The 21,534-nt window shown below is 34.1% G+C and overlaps 2 protein-coding genes across 3 annotated transcripts; one reads left to right on the forward strand and one right to left on the reverse strand.

Moving 5' to 3' along the window:
* The first annotated feature begins 2,604 nt into the window (after positions 1–2,604).
* Positions 2,605–6,154, forward strand: LOC105325328 (WAG22 antigen). Its single transcript, XM_034458039.2, has 3 exons — positions 2,605–2,762; positions 4,475–4,578; positions 4,791–6,154. The coding sequence occupies exons 2-3, from the start codon at positions 4,476–4,478 to the stop codon at positions 6,077–6,079; spliced, it is 1,392 nt and encodes a 463-aa protein (XP_034313930.2). The 5' UTR covers positions 2,605–2,762; position 4,475; the 3' UTR covers positions 6,080–6,154.
* Positions 6,155–15,687: 9,533 nt separating this feature from the next.
* Positions 15,688–19,726, reverse strand: LOC105330375 (cytoplasmic dynein 1 heavy chain 1). 2 transcript variants are annotated; one of them, XM_011432014.4, is made up of 4 exons: positions 19,561–19,726; positions 18,808–19,061; positions 16,179–16,355; positions 15,688–16,017 (listed from the first exon to the last, which is right to left on the reverse strand). In XM_011432014.4, exons 2-4 carry the CDS (start codon positions 18,949–18,951, stop codon positions 15,922–15,924), a joined length of 417 nt encoding a protein of 138 aa, XP_011430316.3. In that variant the 5' UTR covers positions 18,952–19,061; positions 19,561–19,726; the 3' UTR covers positions 15,688–15,921. The 2 variants fall into 2 exon arrangements, with proteins under 2 accessions (XP_011430316.3, XP_034313931.2); XM_034458040.2 differs by having other exon boundaries at positions 19,421–19,561.
* Positions 19,727–21,534: the final 1,808 nt, after the last annotated feature.

A 21,534-nucleotide genomic window follows, 5' to 3' on the forward strand; every position in this document is an offset into this window, starting at 1 on the left:
GAATATTTTAAGGATCAAACGCAGATGTAATCCATAAGTTCAAAGCAGCAGGAACTACGGTAACCCAGGTTCACAACATAATGTAATCCATTGTTGCCTTCTACGGGTAATTTTAAGCTCCTCTTACATCTGGTTGGGTAGGAGAGGGCTGTGCGGACACTGAACCCTGGCTCAAGACAATATCGTTTCCCTTGCAGTATTGATTGCAAGTAGAACATGATGGGCAAAAGGGATTGAAACGGACACTTTGGAGTGGAGATGCAGAATTCAGGACACTGCTGACTGTGGGCAAAACGAGTATTGCAACAGTTAGCGACAAGAAAGATAATTGATTTTACTGTTACATGTATTTTCTAGAACTATTATAATTAATAATTAGAAGAAATTTTCAATTCGAAGGATCCGCTCGTTATGCTTTTAATGACGTGACTCGCCAACCATTTTTTTTTTTTGTCCGAAGACAATTGAAAAAATTAGATCTATAGACAATTTATATCAAATATGATACTATTAACGGTAATTTTCATATGAATACAAACTGATTGAAGTATGTTCCGTATGATAGGATAATTTCAGGCAGACCCCCTCCCCCATTGTAAAATGAAATAAGGAAATTGAGAGTAAAACAGAATATATAAGTAGACTTGCCCCCCCCCCCCCCCCCCAACACACACATGGATTAGGATTTTCATGATCTTGGGAAGTAATTTTATAATTTTTGGAGGGTCAAGATTTTTTGGATGAGTCTGCCCCCTCCCCACTTTCAAAAACGATGCTACGTGCCTGGTCTAGGACGAGGTTTTGCCGATTTTCACCGCTCCAGACTCGCAATATTGAATGATTCTATTAGTATCACTCCGTCACAACATCATATATGTATGTAAAACATAAAATGTTGCTCACCGAAATCTTGCTGAGTAAAACTACAGAAGCAAAACAGAGGGATGAAGGACTGCAACTCCGTTTAAAAAGAAGCTTGGCAAAAAAGACTGCGCAAATTGACCATTCATTTGACTCAATCGTAAAATACCATTTCAAATTATTTTTTTCTCTTAAAATCAAAATTTTAATGATATACAATTCTGCAAAGAGAGAGAGGAAAAATCCGGCTATTAAAATGGCGGGGGGGGGGGGTCTCCCAACAGGGCACCCCTATTGTACGGATATCTTCTACATATATCACGATAGGAAGTTGTTTTGCAGATCAATTGTACATATATCAGAGATGTGCAAATTACTTGGAATTTGATTTTTGATATTTTATGAGAAAAAATACCACATGTTGAACTTAGTCATATTTTCTCATAATATTGCACAGATAGTACACCTATTGTATGGATCATTCCTCCAACAGTTTTCAAGATAGGAAGTTTTGGTTTTGCAGATCAATTGTAAATATATCAGAGATGTGCATATTACTTGGATTTTGATAATCTATGAAAAAATACCACCTGTTGAATTTCTTTATTTTTTTGGCAAAATATTGCATATAAGGGTACCACTTTTGATTTATTAATTCACGGTTGACAAATGGATTATGCATACTGTTCACACACAAGAAAACCCGGTTTGCTGTCACAATAACAGCTTTTCTCTTGTTGTATAATTGAAATTCATGTTTTCCTTTAGACCTTTTAATAAGACTATGATGACAAAAATATGGAGCAAAGACCCACCCTTTAAATATTGATACTTTAAAAAATACAATCATTTGAAGATTTCAATACGCATACCCTATTCAAATCAATATATTCCAAGTATTGAACCTATTAATTTTTTAAGGATTACGAATCGTTGTGGTAAATATATATCGCCTGGAACATTTTTGAGAGAATTATTAGGTTTGTTGATGTTTTTACTTTTCATCTTATCCATCCTGTTATAGGTATTTTACCTGCCCTACTCCCCACCTTCTTTAATGAGGTGAAGTTCTACATTTATTACATGTGTAACGTACCATAACCATTTTGTGCCAGGAAAAGACCAGAATGGAAATTCATATTTTTAAATTGATAATATATAAATATATTTTAGTAGTTGTTCCCCTTTTTTCCAGAATCGCTGGTTTTGGACATCGGAATAACATAAGTATCTTGGTCCAATTTAAGGTACTTAATCGTTGAAGCGACACAACTATTACGACGATAGCTGTATCAAAGCTATGTTTCGTCAGATCATCAAATCATCGCTAAACAGGGTTGTTTTGTTTTTTTGTCATCGCCATTTAGTTAAGTTAAGTAGTACACTGACGATTTATAAACAATCACCGATCAACATGATAGAAAGAAATATTTCTATTTGATACTGGGTTTCTATTTCAAAGAAAAAGACACACACCTTCAACATGAAAACTAATGCCATTTTTGATGTTGCCTTTGAATTTGATGACAGTTGTAGTATTAAAGTTAAAATTACATTCTATTTCAAGATGAAAAATTCAATATGCAGTTTATTCTATGTACTATGCATAACAATGTGTTACCTCGAGGCTGTACCATCTTATCAAAATTTTGCACTCAAGAATTACATAAAAATTGATGTAATTTCTAAGTTTAATGAAAACGTTTTCCAAATGTTTCTTGTATACATCTTGTACGATGACAATGTTACACGGACGGGCAGCATGTTGATTGATGGCATTCGATCGTCTGCCGATTCCAGGATGACGTGTCAATTTCATTTAACGTCTGGTATAAGAGAAAAAACCAACATTCATGAGCACTGTTTTGAGCGGTCACTGGAGATTAAGTTCAAATATACAGGTAAGAAACAAGAGAGCATGTTGACTTTTTCAAGAGGCCCAGGATTTAATTTGTGTCCCGTGTATCGTTCAGAATTATTTGCGGATCAAATATTGCCAGAAAAAAACCAACAATTTAATTTACGAAAGGAAATATGCGAAGTTTAAAAAGTACGACGAAAGTTAAATTTCTTTCAATTGTAAAAAGGAAATAATTGTTTTTTGAACAAAGAGCGATAATTATTTTGATTGATTTTTTTGCCTGATAACTCTTTTCACAACTTTTTTTATTGTATCTACTCGGATAAAATGTTACATTATAAATCAAATATATAACAAAAACGACACATGATTATTTAAACATATTTAACGATATATATCATTACAATTTTGACTGAATCTTAAAAGTTAATTAAATCAAACATTTTAAAGGCCAAATTACTCAATTATTTCTTACAGAAAAATACTTACTTTCTGTATTCTTAAAAAAAGAAAAGGACTCAATTATTTAATTTGATTATTTACACGATTCTGTATATCGCAAAATAAAATTAACAAAGAAAAAGTTCATACAATTGATTGGAATGATTATTAATATCATTAAGGTTTATATTTACATTAGAGTGAATAACATCTATACACATCTTGTGCAAGTCAGGTAATTTTTTATTTACCACCCGATTTCCTAGTGGGTCGTCTCAAATATTATCAATTTTTAATATGGGACCATACGGGAATTTGTTGAAGAAACGCTAAATTTTCACATATATTGTAATTTCCCTATATTTTTTATTTTTGCTCCTGGAATTTCTTTTTTTTTCTTCAAATATATGTAAACTTTTGTAAAACGGCACCAAGTGGTGAAATTTATAAAAAATGTTTATGTTTGGTCAAGGGTTAATACCAAAATCGCCTCCCCCCTCAAAAAGGCATATTGCATTTCATATTGGCTTATTAAAATTAATTTTTTAACGAAATATTATAACACTTTTAAAATGCTAATATGTTTCTCTTACTGCCCTCTTAATAAATCCGTTTTTTAAGTCCATCATCGCTTCCAATAAATGAGCAAATCATACTTTTTTTCTTCGGCGGGAAATGATAACGCGTAAACGCCTTTTTAGCATTTTACCCTATCAAAGTCATAATCACAATTTTTCAACTAATTAACGTTACAAATAATTAAGTTTCGCATGAAAACACAATGCAAAAGAAAGTAATAACTTTGCACCCAAGACTACATAAAAATACACAGATGCGCAAAGTCATGCGCACTCGCGAAACTGTACTCGGCCTTGTTCATCACTATCTTGACGAACAATAAATTCGAAACACGCGTTCAAACGACTTTTTAAAAGTTATTTCTTATGGGAGTTAATTTTGGTTTAATAATCTTACACAGAAACATTCCACCCGGAAAATTGCAAAGATCAAATTGTTAAGGTGTTATTTTGTCATTGGTTGTGACTTCTTAACGATTATCATACAAAGAAAAAAAGAATTACAGAAATTAGATAGATATGATTTTTGTATCTGCAATTGTCTGTGTTAGCATAGAAGTGGTTTTCGGATCGACGTGGTTTATAACACTTCACTCAGTTAAAATAATTTTATTTTTTGTATTATAAATATAATTTGTTTTGTTGTTTCTTTATTTTTTATTCATCTGTTTCCAACGGGCAAATAAAACTTTAAATCATTGAAGATTGTTTCTTATATGATTTTCTTTCATAGAATGACAGGACTGACAGTGTTTTATGCCTTACTTCTGTTCTCCACGAAAGCATGGGGTAAAGGTGGGTCCGGCGGGCTCCACGGATTACTTGGGGGACGTCAAGGTAACGATTTGTAAATATCTCTAGTATATTAAAAAACAACTTAAATAGCGTGAATCTTATACTTGGTTTGTAAATGCATAGGTTAACCATATAAGAAATTCATTAGACATTTAATTAAACTAGTCTCCAAAACCAAAATGACGATCTTTAGTAAACTTTCACAATTAAATGTACGTAATTTACAATTGCATTAACATTCATGTAACCATTAGGAGGGCCCGGCGGTTTAGGGGGACCAAACCAGGGAGCAGCAAACCTCTTCCAGCAGTTTCAGTCTTTCGGGGGACAAGATGGGTCCGGTGGATTTCCAGGGGGAGCCGTTCCTGGTTTTGGACAAGGTGGCGCACCAGGTGGCCTGTCCGGCGGTGCTCCCGGAATTCAAGGAGGTATTGGTGGATCCTTTGGTGGAGGAGCCATCCCATTTCCAGGCGGTTCTAGTGGTTCCATCGGAGGTTTGCCCGGTGGCGCCAACGTAATACAAAGCAAAACACACAGTGGTTCAGCTGTTGTCTCTGGTAACGTGGCCAATACTTTCCCTATTGGTGGTAATGCTGCTGGTGGACCCTCATTCGGTGGTCCAGGTACTGGAGGGTCATCGTTTTTACATAGCTTACTTGGCGGCGCTGGTGGCCCAGGGGGTCAGTTGGGGGGTATAGATGGCGGACTGTCCGATATTTTTGGAGGTGGTTTAGATGGTGGAAATATTGGTGCTCTCGGAGGAACCGGAAGCAGTGGCGCTTTTGGACCTGGTGGCTTTGATGGAATCGGATCAGGAGGTATTTCTGGACTTGGTAGTAGATTTCATGCTGGATTTAACGGAAATTCATTTTCCTCCGGAAATCAAGGCGGAAGGTTGGATGGATTAGGCCAAAGTGTTAGCTTCCAAAGCGGCCAGTCCGGATTTTTACAAGGACCTGGAGGAAATATTCCACAAGGGCTTGGAGGACTTGGCGACCTTTTAACAGGAGGAGGTAGAAGTGGTGGACTTGGGGGATTAGCTGGTCCTTCAGGTGGTCACGGTGGATCTATTGGATCTCATACTAAATCCATTGCTTTTGCACAGTCTGTTGGATCATCCGGAGGCCCTGGTGGACCCGGAGGTTTCGCCGGTGGTCCAGGAGGATTTGCCGGTGGTCCTGGAGGTTTTGCCGGTGGACCTGGAGGTTTTACCGGTGGACCTGGAGGCTTTGCCGGTGGACCTGGAGGTTTTGCCGGTGGACCTGGAGGTTTTGCCGGTGGACCTGGGGGCTTTGCCGGTGGACCCGGAGGTTTTGCCGGTGGACCTGGAGGTTTTACCGGTGGACCTGGAGGCTTTGCCGGTGGACCCGGAGGTTTTGCCGGTGGACCCGGAGGTTTTGCTGGTGGACCTGGAGGTTTTCCCGGTAGTCCAGGAGGTTTTCCCGGTGGATCCGGGGGTCTGAGTGGTGGACCCGCTGGATTAGGAGGCCTAGGGGGTCTTCAAAGTCACAGGATTGGAAAACCTAAAGCAAAGGCCGGATAAGCTGATTCTGTTGTATGTGTGTAAACCCTATGTTGAAAATGGTGTATAAATTATTAATAAATCTATGTTGTTGTACCTATGTCTAAATTATTTTGGTTAATTATTATGTTATCAAGGATATTGCACAAACATAATTATACTTTAATTTTGTCATTTTAATTGTAATTTAAATACATGTAAAAGGTTCAAATGATAATGCCCGTTGCAATGCACTCATGAATTTAAAATCAGAATTCTGAAACATCAGTGAAAAGTTTTGTCTTCATTATGTACTTTATTCTTCAACAAAATCTACATAGACATAAGTTGTTTCATTTCTAAACTCTTTTGCCGTGACTTTAAACATCGCAGTAGGTGGATACAAAGCTTCCTCCTCATAAGGGTATTTAGAATACTCAGCAACACGTCTTGGGCTTGTAATGAGCGTTCGAGAATTGTTGAAAATGAATTTGGTATTTCCTCTAAATAATCCATCAGAAGAGGATGAGGATGTAAATGATGTCCAAAAGAACTTCGTTCCAACCTCATACTGGTCTATTGTGGCTGAAGTCATCCTAATAACTCTGTAAGTTTGATTTGTCTCTACAGTCAAGTTTTTGTAATACATTAGAACTGCCATAAGATAAGCAGTGTACGGGCCTAAGTACTTCTCTCTCTCGGTAAGTTCCTTTTTGCCGCAGATATGACTTCGCAGACTCTTATTAATAGGTCGGTATACAAATGCAGTGTATGAATAAATTGCCGCTTTTTCTAAATTGGTTTTTAGACCGGATTTAAAAGTCTTCGAATCAAGACTGTTAAATTTCTCCAGATTTTCCAAGACAATGTTTTTGATTATACTTTCGTCGGAATAGTAAAGATCTTCCAAAGCTTCATAGAATCTTCCGTTCAAATCAATGGAAGAGTTGATCTGGGTTATTCCATAATTGACAAGCGAGATTCCATCCTTCTTCAGCTGAGTTAAGCACTCTGGGTCTTCAAACGTTCTCGGTTTTTGTTCGTTTTCTCTTCGGAGCAATTGAACAGCACGTGGTCTATACGCGGAGTGCGGCATACTGAGAGCTGCATTTCTGTGGTGTGTATCAAGGGCAAAAATTGCAATAATAAAAAGGAAAACCCTCTGCATTGCTCCTCTGAAATAAGAAGGAATTAAAGTTTTTGATTACATTAATTTTGAAATTAAAAAAATAAGATATCCTTTATTCTTCACATTTTAGTAATAATATTATAGCTCGAACTGATTTTATTAAAAAAAAATTGTAGTGTGCAAATAATTAAGTTTGGGATTTGATGATATAAAGAACCCATTGAATATATTTAGCGACATGCTTTTCGAAATCGAACAAGTTTTAAAAATGAATAATGCTCAAAAGGAAATTAGATCGAAATGTAGTCACATCGCTCTCCCCTTCTCTAACCCCGCTTAGTAGAAACATTCCATACTCACCCTATAAGTTAGCGAATGGCGACTGAAACAATCGGCCAAATTCAAACTATACATGTAACTGATGTAAGGCTTATTATAACAACTTTGATTATTTTCTATTTATTTGAAATGCCATATCTAATAGCTTAAATATCATGGACGAAACAAGAAATGGCATTCATACTAAATGTCAGTTGTATAATTGCACTTTGATAGCATATGTTCATTTCGATAATCTAATAAAAGGAAGTTAAGTGAATTTTCAGACTTCGGAAATAAACTATTAGAAGCTTTTTTTTATTCTACAATGTGTGTGGAGGGATGAATTTCCAAAAGATTCCTTTGTAATATTGTTTAAAAACTTACCGAAACCTATACTCCAATTTATAAATGGAAGAGGAACCGGGAACAGGCATATATATGATTTTTGCAGGTTTTGACACTTCTTCCATGCATGGAAGTCTGGGTCATACCAAGATTTTAATGTTATTAACCATTGTTGTTCATCCAATAAATTGTTTTCTTTTAGTTTAAACAATATTTATTTAGTAAATTTCATCATACATATTGTAATGACAGTACACAGAAGATTGAGAAACAAAGCAAAAGGCTTATGTTAATCTCGCTCTCGTGTCAATCTCGCTCTTTTAGATTTTATCTTGTTAGAAAGGTTATGAGCAATGCAGAAAATACATAAGATGTCCCCGCGTTTAACTTCAATGATGTGTACCAAATAAATGCAATTGTAATTTATCCGAACGAGAATATCTATGTTATATATATATATAGGCTTTATAGCGATCGACGAAAGTAGCAACACCTTCTTTAAGAATGTGAACAAATGTTTATAATGTAGCTGTTCTTTTTTTATACATTTTTAAGTAGTTTAGTAGTAGCTTTAGATTTTGTTTTCTTTGTTTTGTACTCATGTAATTTATTTTTTGGTCCTGAAGAAGGGACTGGTTGTCCCGAAAATTTGACAATTTCTATTGTTCGTGTCGTTAGCCTTTTTTAGTGCTTTATATATTCAGTTTACTGGCTTAGTATCTATATATTAGATCCGACACTTCAAAGATGCCTAGTGTTGCTGATTCTATTCAGTGCTTTATATATATATATATATATATATATATATATATATATATATATATATATATATATATATATATATATATATATATACCTTATCACTATCTAACCACTATCTAATATCATCTTTGAGAGGGGTTTCATACAATGATAAGAACCTTTAACAGAACATAGAGATCATCAATTCTCAACATACCATTATGCAAAATAAGGTTAAACGTGTGATTGATTTGTAAAATAATCTTATTTTGTCTCAATACTTATAATACATGTACAGTATACAAAACGATTTCTACAGCACTTTCCGATCCGTGAATGAAATGTTGCAGCAGGTTCCGATCCGTGAAAGAAACGATACGAGGGTTATTCGAAAATTATTGAGACAGTCACTCTTACTCCGTTGGGTAAAAAGATCAATCATTGAAATTTCACCACAAAATAAATCTGTTATTAACCTGAAAATGTTGAAGTTGTAGTGACATTATTTGTTAATTCCTGGTAAGCTAGCTAACAAACGTCCCTACATCCATTGACCCCGGAGCAACCACAACAACATCGCAACGTCATTTTAACGTTTCTCCTTCCTCCTACGTTTTAACATCTTATAAACGAACGAAAAACATGAACTATTCTTCATTTTTTCATCTTTTCTTTTTATTGTAAAATTGCAACAGTAACAAATTCTTTTCATTCTTGATTTTTAGTGAAAAATCGAGGTATTTCTTCCCAAAAGTCGACTTACTGTGAAACGTCTCTTGCATACATTCTGTATATGTCTTTGAACTGTTGAAATCAGTTTAAATTAAAAGTACCCTTTGTTTTAATTCTAGCTAGTTAAAAAAAGTAAATATACCCCGATTAACTGAAGCTTTTGACCCCTTTTCATTGTATAGTTTTTGTTTGAGCAATTCCTTGGTGAGAAAAAAATTCCTTTTCCGAGATTCCCACCAATTTGAGGTATTTTCGCTGGCCGCATTGACGTCAAAATTCAATTAACCATCGCAGTCAGATTTCTTTTGCTTGGTACATATTTTTGTTATATCTCCGTCTTTCAAATGGAACACTAGTGAAACTCGCACAAATTAATCACAATAAATAGCAAAAAGATCATATATAAATTGATTTTTCTTATCAGTACATGTAGGTCTGCCAACACTTAAGGAGGCCGATTTGGGTTTTTTTGCGGAAAAACTACAATAGCATAACTCTTCATTTTTTAACCATATGTAATTTAAACCAACTCTAGTTTATTTGCGAAGGTTCATGAAAATCGACCGTCTGGTTCTTTTTAGGGACCATCTCAAAATAGAGGTACATTTACTATAGGAATATATAGGAAACTGTCATTTTCCGCACATCAAAGCAATTTTAAAAAAATACTACAATAGCTTTTTTTCTCAAATTGTTATATATGATTAGTAATATCATTTCCTACCTTATATGTAAAAAACACAAAATTCTACCGCCTGGTTTTTAGTGGGGGCCTTCTCAAAATATTAAAATGCACCAAATTTTGCTATATATTTGGATCATCACGAATGATGATTGGTATAATGGATTCATTCCAAAAATCAGGAAAATGTCCTCGAGGATAGCATCATTCTGTATATAAAATTTCAACAACTTTTTCTTTTATGTTATTTCTTATAACGTACTCCTACAAAGCTTCATTTTATCATAACGTCATAAAAGTGCAATGGCAATGCTCCCCTACCGCACAACGTAAAAATCGTGTTAAAAATAAAAATTTCCTTTAAAAATCTAAATATTTTTATCTGTATTTTGTTAATTGTGTTCAATTTTATTAATGATATCGTAAAAAATTCATAAGAAGTATAAATCAACTGTATCATATTAGAATGCGCAAAAACATGCGCAATGCAAACTAAAGTCGGCCTCCTTAAAATGTAGATATTTTAAGTTTTTTACTCCAACCACCGACTTGTTCATGTACCGTCGTAAACAAATTATTAATTATTTTGTAATATTACTTTGCTCAATTATTTGTTTAGGTTTATGCCAATTTTCAGTTAAATTCGTCACTTAGAGAAGGAAATATCTATGTTGTCTCAAGAATTTCCGAATAACCCTTGTACAAGATATGGAGGAACATACGCTTGTCAACGACACTCAAGATATCAGAATGACTAGAATAGTTCCAGATTGCTCGTAGATATTGTAATTAGCAGCCAATATGCAGTTGTTATTCCGATTGCTCGATGAATTCCTCGCCTCGTTTAGCTCCTTTATTGTGCTTAAGTAAATATCCACCTCTTACATATAGTCCTTTTCCCATACTGAAATAATATTAAACATTTCTATAAACTGCATTAATTAAAGATATCTCACTCGTCATGTTTTGATTTCATTGCGCACATGATCATTAAATCTAAAATGAGCTTGATTTTTTTTTTAATTTAATCAGCACAGACAGGTATTTATTTCATAGTAACACAACATTCATAAAAAGAAACCATTTGAAATTTGATAAACAAACACTTAAAAAACCTTAAAATGTAGATGATTTAAGTTTTTTACCCCAACCACCGACTTGTTTAAGTACCGTCGTGAACAAATAATTAATTATTTTGTAATATTACTTTGCTCAATTATTTGTTTAGGTTTCTTCAATATATCTTTTTTAAATATCAGAATCTTGACGAACAATAAACCCAAAACACATTTTCAAACGACTTTTTACAGATTATTTCTTCTGGAAGCTATTATTATTATTTTTTGGTAATTTGATTTTTTTAATTTTGATTACACAGACACATTCCATTCAAAATATGCAAAGATCGAACCAGTCATGTAATATTTTGTCATTGGCAGTAACTTTTATTCCATTACCGGTATCATTCAAAGAAAACTGAATGAGAGATAATAGTTCAGATTTTTGTATCAGCGATAGTCTATGTAAGCATAGAATGGATTGATTTTCTGATCAACGTGTTTATTAACATTTCACTCAAATACCATTTGCAATTGCTTTGTTTTGTTTTGTTTTTGTTTTTGTTTGGGTTTTTTTTTGGGGGGGGGGGGGGTTGGTCTATTAACTATTTATTTATCCATCTGTTTTAAACTGGCAAATTAACCTCTTAAAATTTAATTATTGAAGATTGACTCTTATGTGATTTTCTTTCATAGAATGACAGGACTGACAGTGTTTTATGCCTTACTTCTGTTCTCCACGAAAGCATGGGGTAAAGGTGGGTCCGGCGGGCTCCTGCACGGCCTAATTGGCGGAGGCCAAGGTAACGTTTGAAATATCTCTACATACTGATTACAGCTAATATTTCATAGCATGAGCTTTATACATGTACCTGGATTTTCAATGCGTTAGTTAACTAAAAAAACATTAAACATTATCAAACTAGAGTCCAAAACCGTAATAATGATCATTAGTAAACTTTCACATGTAAGTGTACGTAATATACACTTGTATTAATATTTATGTGTCTATAGAGTGACCATAATGTGGCCTACACTTTTCCTATTGGGGCAGCAGGTGGACTCTTATTCGGTGGTCCAGGTACTGAAGGGTCATCGTTTTTTAAATAGCTTACTTGGCGGCCCTGGTGGACCTGGAGGTTTTGCCTGTGGACCTGGAGGTTTCACTTGTTGACCTGGAGGTTTTGCCTGTTGACCTGGAGGTTTCGCCTGTTGACCTTGGGGTTTTGCTGGTGGGCCTGGAGGTTTCGCCTGTTGACCTGGGGGGTTTGCCTGTTGACTTGGAGGTTTCGCCAGTGGACGAGGAGCTTTAGCTGGCCATGGTGGACATGAGCTTTTTCCGGTGGACTTGGAGCTTTTCCCGGTGGTCCAGGAGTCATAGAGTATATTGGATCACAGGATTGGAAAACCTCAGGCAAAGGCCGAATAAACTGATTTTGTACTATGTGTTAAGTCTCTATGTTAAAAATTGTGTATAAATTATTTATAAATATATGTTGTTGTACAGATGTCTAGGTTGTTTTTGTTAATTAGTAATTTTCTTAGGATATTGCAGATACATATACTTTTATTTCTTTATCAATTTACATTTTAATAACAATTTAAGGTATCTCACTTCTCACCTTTTGATTTTATAGCGCAGATGATCTTTATATTCAGAATCAATATGATTTTATCTTTTTAATAATCATAAAAAGATTGATTTTTCATAATTACACAACATTCATGAAGAAAATCCATTTGATTTCAAGAAACAAACATTGGGGGGGGGGGGGGGGGGGCTTTTATTTCGTCCGGAAGGGTTTTTAGACGAAATGACAGAAACAAGCCATTTTATGAATTTTAATATACTTTTCTTTTCATTATGCTTTATTCATTATTCACATTCTTAACATTTGATAAGTGTGTAACATATCTTAAGGTTCTGTGTGACATGTACAAAATTAAATCTTATGAGAGTAATAGACTTTTAGCAGAAAATCATGCAAATACATATAAAATGGCTGAATTATTCAGCCAAATTTATCGAGAATTTTAACTTTGAAACCCCATATCTCAAATTTGTTATCATTGACCCCCCCTGTTATATTATGTCAAAATGCTACTGAATACATATCTAAGCAAACTGGATAAATCTTACAGAAATCTTGATATTCAAACAGATTTTATTCCAAATCAAATTGTAAAATTTATAGAAATTGTCAATTTTAAGTGCATAGGTCACAAAAATGTTAATGCAAATACGTACATAATTTCTTCGTATTCCCTCTATTCAGTGAGACCATTGTGAATAATTAAAAACAATATTTGAAGAAATAAATTTAATTAAACAAAATTGCTGACAACAAATTCTTATCAGGCTGAAATTGCATTTTAAGTGCAGTGCATAAAGGTCAAATTAAATGTGCCATAACTCAGAGGGGTAAAAACTGACACCCCCCCCCCCCCTTTTTCTTTGTATTTTATACAGTATGTTTTGTCTGCAGATTTCAATGATACACTTCTCAAGAATTTCTTCTTGATACAACAACACTGAGGAGTGGGATACCTTTAATAATGGTTTAATTAACATTTAATGTTCGTTACAATTTCACATCTAAGTTTTGGAACGTTGTAAAAGGGTCTGTCTTTTTGAAATACTTTATCCCTCAACTAAATCTACATAGATAGAAGTATAATAATTTCCGATCTCTTTTGCCGTGACTTTAAACATCGCAGTAGGCGGATACAAAGCTTCCTCCTCAAAAGGAAAATAAGCATACGGAGCAACACGTCTTGGGCTTGTAATAAGCGTCCGAGAATTGTTAAAAATGAATCTGGTATCTCCCCAAAATATTTCTTTAGAAGAGGACGAGGATGTAAATGATGTCCAAATGAACTTTGTTCCAACTTCATACTGGTCTCTTATGGCTGAATTGAACCTAACAAGCCTGTAAGTTTGATTTGTCTCTACAGTCAAGTTTTCGGAATACATTAGAACTGCCATAAGATAAGCAGTGTACGGGCCTAAGTACTTCTCTCTCTCGGTAAGTTCCTTTTTGCCGCAGATATGGCTTCGCAGACAGATATTAACAGGTTCGTATAACAATCTTGTGTATGGGTAAACGATCGCTTTTTCTAAATTGGTTTTTAGACCGACTTTGAAAGATTTCGAGCCAGAACTATCATGTTTTTCTAAATTTTCCAAGACAATGTTTTTTATTATACTTTCGTCGGAATAGTAAAGATCTTCCAAACCTTCATAGAATCTTCCGGTCAAATCAATGGAAGAGTTGATCTGGGTTATTCCGTAATTGACAAGCGAGATTCCATCCTTCTTTAGCTGAGTTAAGCACTCTGGATCTTCAAACGTTCTCGGTTTTTGTTCGTTTTCTCTTCGGAACATTTGAACAGCACGTGGTCTATACGCGGAGTGCGGCATACTGAAAGCTGCATTTTTGTGACGTGTATCAAAGGCTAAAATTGCAATAGCAATAAGAAGGAAAACCCTCTGCATTGTTCTTCTGAAAGAAGAGGGGAATTAAATTTGTATATTACATTTATTGAAATATGAATATATCCTTTATTAATCATGTTGTAGTAATTGCGTAAAAAATATCTTGGCTCAAATTGGTTTTATCAAAAATACTTACATGCAAAAAAAAAAGAATTTCAAATTTCGATCACACTTTCACACTCAAATTAGATATTTGTAAACGACATGCTTTTCAAAATCGCACATAATTTAAAAATAAATAATGCTCTAAAGGAAATAAGATGGAAATGTATAACCACAGATACCCGCTTACTAGAAACATTCCATACTCACCCTATGAGTTAGCAAATGGCGACTGAAATAATCGGCCAAAATTTGGACCATGCATATATAAGGTTAAAACAATTATAACTTTTATCTATTTATTTGAAATGTCATTTCTAATATCTAAATTATTGAGGTTCTATATTATTTTGTAATCATTTATACTAAATGCCAATTCTATCATTACACTGGTATGGCATATGTTCATTTCGAAATGCTTATAGAATTCAAGAATAAATGGAAGTTTTGTGAATTTTCAGACTTTGAAAATAAACTAATTGGAACTGTTTAGAAGATTTACAATATGTGTATATGGAGGGGTGTTATTTCTCAAAGGATGGTCTAAGTGTTATTTGGTATAATTTTTAAAACTTATCCAAATCTACCAGGACTAGTATCGTAATATTTATAAATGCAAGTTGAACCATTCACGCGCATATGTGATTTTTGCAAAATGTGACTTTTCTTCCATCCATGAAAGTCTGACGTCATATCACGATTTCAATATTATTAACCATTGTTGTTCATACAATAAATTGCATTCTTTTGGTTTTCAAGTGGGTGTAAGAGTAACGAGCAATGCAAAAAATACATAACCCGCGTTTCACTGTGAGTGTGTTTAAATGGATATATACATGAATTGTAATTTATCCAATCTAGAGTTATCTCTCTAATCAAGTCACTATTCAATATCAAAAAATGGAGCAACTGTTTGAATTTGCTCAATTATTAAATGAAAAGAACCTTGAACAAAGCAAATTGATCATCATTTATAAAAGACCATAGTCTCATTCAAATTTATTTGAAATGTATCCTATCTTGCAAAAAAGGTAAAATGTGTGATTGATTTGTAAATTCATTAAACAGTTAACACAAAGAGTATACACAATGACTTCTACAGCAGTTTCCGATCGGTAAATGAATTTTTGCAGCAACTTCCGGTACATGAATAAAACGATACAAAACATGGAGGAACAAACATTGGTCAAGACAACGAAACTTCAGATAATCAGAATGACTAGAATAGTTCGAGATTGCTTGTAGATAGTGTCAAAAGTAGTCAATATTAGTCAACATTCAGTTGTTATTCCGATTGTTCGATGATTTCCTTGCTTTATTTAGCTCCATCCTTGTGTTCAAGTAATTATCCACCTCTGACATGGTACTTTCGGCCTACAGAAACAAAGATGAAACAAATCTGTAAACTGCAATATTAATGACTCAAACGCATTGCAAATGTTCGAAAAAGTATAGAAAACCAAAGAATATAATTACTCTCTCTCTTTTCTCTCTCTCTCTCAGGAGAACTTGGAGTCTTTACTCTGTGTACTTACCCAGTTAAACAAATTGACGATCGCGACGCTTATTTTGATTATTGTTTCCCGGTTGTAGGAAGATAAGAGGGTTCTGGCCCTCTTTGCCGAGGCCAGCTCTACATCTTCACACTGGAACTCCTGCATCTTTTTCAACAGGGGACCTCTGTTGCATAGTTGTCGCATGAAACTCCAGTTCTGTGTTAAATAAAAAAAATAACAGTCTATGTTAAACTTATAAGCAAAAAAAAAAACTGTCTCGTTTTAACATTGCAGTTTTTTATAAATTGATGGAGTTATAAAATCAAATTTATTATTATCATTATAATCACGGAAAATTGTTGCTTACTCCATTTTGGTGATGCGTATATTTTGACAGAGGTCGCAATTATACTTAACATTTTTAAGCCACCCCTCCTTTATTACAATACAACTACAGGCTCTTAAGGTAACGATATTTATATGAACATGTAAATCAAATGTGTGGAGTGGTGTACGCAATGTGTTCTGGCAAAGTACTCCTGCGAATGGGCTTAAGACGAGGAGAAAAGGATTTAACGCAAAGTTAGCATTATCTATGAAAGGTATCAACAAACAGGGGTATTTTTTTTTAATGCATTATAGAATTTTGAAGACAAGTTTATTTACTACTTTATCACCTTTACTTCGTTACTCTCTGTGTAGAGGTTTAAAAACATGTCAATAAATTACCTAGTGTGAGAAGTTAACACTTGCACTGAATTTTCTTTACATCCTATACATCGAGTTCTGTAAGAATCTATTTAAAGTAGGATATATTTTATGGTCGCGTTCGTCTCCAGGATTTATTATTGAATACAAATATCCAAAGTGAGCTAAGGAAGTTGCGAAAATTAAAGTCCATTATGGCTAGAAGAGCAGCCTCCACAATACGATCAAGAGCTGCACTTTTCAAACTTAGACAAAGTCGTAAATATTAACAGTCTCGTAAAATTATCTTTAAAGAACAAAATTGACATAAAACCATTTGTTTACAAATATTTCAATTCCCATAACTCTATTTTCCATAAGAATAAATCATTGATTAGTTGGTGATAAATTAGCATTCATTAATTTGCTCGTAGGTCGTAAGTTCTTTTGTAAAACGCAGTCCTGGACTCTGACATTAAAATTACGACAGAGTAACCGTTTAACTATGAACGAACTGCAGAACTCCTATCGTTTACCTATAATATCGCATAATTGTAAGAAAATCGTATCTTGCAAACAGTCGTAGAAAGGTCGCAACGCGTTATATGCTTTATAAATCAATTCGTATATAATTCGCCACAACACAAATCGTACAAAGCACCGAACATCCTATCTAGTCGTATTGTACAAGACTCAAAAACAGCACATACTGTAAAAAAATCGGATATCGAAGTCTAAATAACCTACTGCATGCTTGTTAAAGGGACTTGGACACGATTTGAGATCAAAAATTTTATTTTTATTTTTTATGTATAAAATGGTTTACTGGTGCATTTTAAATGATTGGCCAATATTGAATGTTAATGTCAAGTAACAAGCGAGATACAGAGGTAAGAATTGAAAGTTATGTAAACAAAGCTCGAGTCTTATAGTTGTTTACAAAAAATGTAATGTAGAGAATTACCATTTCTTAGACAAAATGACATGTAAAAAACAATTTAAACTAATTCAATATCTTCATATATACTATTATCAACAAAAGAAAGATACATTTGATTGAAACTTACACCAATACAACGCATATGTATAAATTGACAATATTCGAGCTTTGTTTACAAAACAAAGAATTATGAACGCTGTATCTTGCTTATAACTTGATATTTGACTTTCAAATTTTGACAGAGCATTATAAACTTCTATATTTATCAGTATAAACAGTGAAAATAGAAAAATATAATTTGAAAATTTTAAGTCAAATCGTGTCCAAGTCCCTTTAAAGATAGCATCATCCAACTAAATGTACCGTTTCAGCGATCGAAAAGATTGGACACTCGTAATCGTTCAAGAACTTGAATGATTACAACCATATTAGTAAATCAATATAATCTTTCCTTGTTCGACAAGACTCCTCTGGGTATGTACCTTAGTCTCAAAACCATACATCATGTAAGATTTTTACTTGCTTACAGAGGAAGGCAAATTTGGAAAATCGGGATAAAACATGCTTCGTAAGTAACACCAACTTTAGGCATTATGTGATCTGATCATGCAACAAACACGCATAGTCATATATTCTATGCCCAGGTATAGATATACGTACACCTATAATCACACTGAACTGAAAGCTTTATTACGACCATTTGTTTAATCAGTACGACTAAAGGCATTTAAAGGTTTTCTCCGTGAATAAACAATAGATGCACCTAAAAATGAATAGAACAATGAAGTTAAGGAGGCTGGATAGTAAATGAATTACCATCAATCCTACCTTAATTTGTAGATGTGTTTGTTGAGCTATGAAGGATCATGTAGTGAAGAAACAATTCATAAATGTTAGCTTTTATTAGATTTGAGTATTTTCCTATATCTTTATATAGAGCTCTTCTTTTAAAGGAGATCAATACAGTCTAAAATTGACCAAGACCACCCAGCACCCTTAATACAGCGACTCATCTCAAGAGTTGTTCCGGTGGATACCTACCCGTGCCTGCCTCGGTGGGTATCCCAGGAGGAGGGCCACCGCCTCCAGTGTGACCTGGATGGCCTTTGGGGGGTTGGGCAGGGTCTTGATGCATTCTAAATCTTCCCTGATTAATTCCATCTCGTCCTTTGTTAGAACCGACATGGTAGCTTCTTCCTCTTGTAGATGACTCTGACCTTTTCTTACCAAACGCTATACTCAAAGTGTTTTGTTTGTTGACGTCATTGGGACTCTTATATTCATGCAGGTTTTCCCTTCAAGAAAATTGGCTTTATGTTGACATGCAGACAAAGCTATCTAGTCTAAAGTTAAAATAACTACGGGTAATTCTCAATGTAAACAATTTTGGGTTTCGATCGGCATTACTCAATTATGCATAATGTATCTGTAGTTACAGTTGAAAACCAAATGTCAAATATTTCTTGGATCTATCCTTTGTTATAAGAAGATTAAGTTATCAACTGGCTGATCGAACATAGCAAAGACTTAACCAAATGTAAATCAAATTTACATCGATGACTCATATAAAAAAAACCATAAAAACTATTAGAAATCATAGAAACCATCGTTACATGAACCATACATAAACGGAAATATTTTTTTATATCCATACCCAAAGATGAAGAAATAAGTCCTCAGTTTTTCCTATGAATTAACAAACAGTCAAAGCTCACAAAATATTGTTCCATATCCGATAAAACAAGAACCTACAAGTAAAATTTAGAAATTGAATGTCCCCCATGTATACACTACCTTTCTTTAATCCAAAATGAATTCCTAGGTATCAATCTTTGAGCCGACAGCTTTGTTGAACGGTCGCTTTTTGTCTTGTATACGTTATCGATAGGTTATAACGCAAGAACAGTTTTTTAATTGTTTTACGCTGTTGTCTATGACAAGACCTTTAAATCATACCCCCTTTTCTTAATCTACAGCATGTTCAGTAGAATTTAACATTGATCAGTTCGCTATGGCATTGACCCAGCCGTATGTTTTTTCATGCAGTGCAAACACAGCCAAAAAAGAAAAGAAAAGGAAAGAAAATTTATTGTTCATGAAAGAGAAAATCGTTAGGAAAAATAAATCGTTTCATATTGTACACTTCAATCAAAATGGACTCCCGATCTTTCTATAGATAATATGATGCCGAAATGGCTAGCTGCATTTCTTGCGGATATATAAACATTTCTCCTTTTTTGAACTGGCAAACCTCGACACAATTCAATAGCTTCTTAAAGGAAAATGTGGCTTTAATTATAAAAGTAAGTATCAATATAGATTTTGTATAACTAGTTTCCTTTATTAAATGGTCTGTATTACAATGAAGTTCTGTAGCGATGAATGCTCTCTCCCCCTACGATTCAATATGCGGTTATGTATAAGAGTTTGGCTGATTTAAATCATTTTCATTAACACGTACATGTATAATTATTGCAATTGAAAATCTTGCTATGCAATATATGACTAGCTATGTTGTTAACTGAAACTTTTTTTATCAGCCGAGCGATGCAATTATTTTAGAACAAATACTGTGCCATTGCCTGAATTTAATTTATAAGATAAAGCAAAAGATCGGATACTTAAAACTAATTCATATGTGTATATTTCGGCGAATTTCATCAGCCAGGTCTTGTATTATTAGAGGTGATAGCGTGTATAGTTTAATTAATGCATCATTTACGTTCAATTGTTCCTTAAATTCTTGGAGAAAATCTTGTAAGCATGTTTAACCAAAAATTAAAATATACACAAAAATGTTGACAAAACCAATACTGAATTGATATATAGGGAATAAAGTGTCTGTTTTCGCATAACATAATTGCAGATCATCAAATGCTGGCTGGTCAATACCTTTTGTGATACATGTAAGAAGTAATTTCCATTACACCCCCCAGGAGCTTTAACCGGGGGATCTGTTAAATTCTTATTACAATTTCAAGGAATAACGTTAGGATAAAGCCTGCGTACTAATAACGTGAAAAGTAATATCATAATAATTACTTCATGCAGTCCGTGATTTTTCTTAAGGATTCTCGACACCCCGTGACTTCTACTTTTTATGTCAGTACGTCACACTATGGCGAGTTTAATCTATTATGAAACAGTTCATATCGATAAAATTCGGCATATCTCTCTCTAGCGCAAATGGTGCACTTTGATCTACTGACCAGCAGGTCCCCATTTGAATACTGCAGGGACTTTTATATTTGTGAATAATGGTTTGATTTTAAAAAGTTGTCCTTCCCCCCCCCCCAAAAAAAAAAAAAATTCTGTCATTTTTTAAGTCTGAAAGTATGAAATCAAGTGGGCCATTGTTGAAACGGGGTTTATTTCCAGAGGAGAATAATTTAATTTCCGATTGAATAAATCAAAATCATACCCAGATAAAAATTGTCTTTTTTGCTACATGTAAGTACATTTGTTCGAATACATATGCTCGTTAATTGTTTATCTAACTATACACTAACTTGTGACGACTTATATTCTGATGTCATCGGACAATGCTTTGCCTTGCATTAAATCTCTCCCGAATTGGGGTTTTCTCATACTTGCTGATTATATACTTATTGATGACATAGAAAGTTTATCCATCGCTTTGCTAATACTAAATAAAATGTTTTCCATCGCTTCAACTTATATAGCTAATCAAGGTACAAATGCTGGGTTGGGTTGAAAATAGAACTGTAGTTTCAATCCAATGTTTTCTCAAACGTCCGCGTTAATTTG

This window comes from Magallana gigas, chromosome 7 (assembly GCF_963853765.1).
Source record: "Magallana gigas chromosome 7, xbMagGiga1.1, whole genome shotgun sequence".
NCBI lineage: Eukaryota > Metazoa > Mollusca > Bivalvia > Ostreida > Ostreidae > Magallana > Magallana gigas.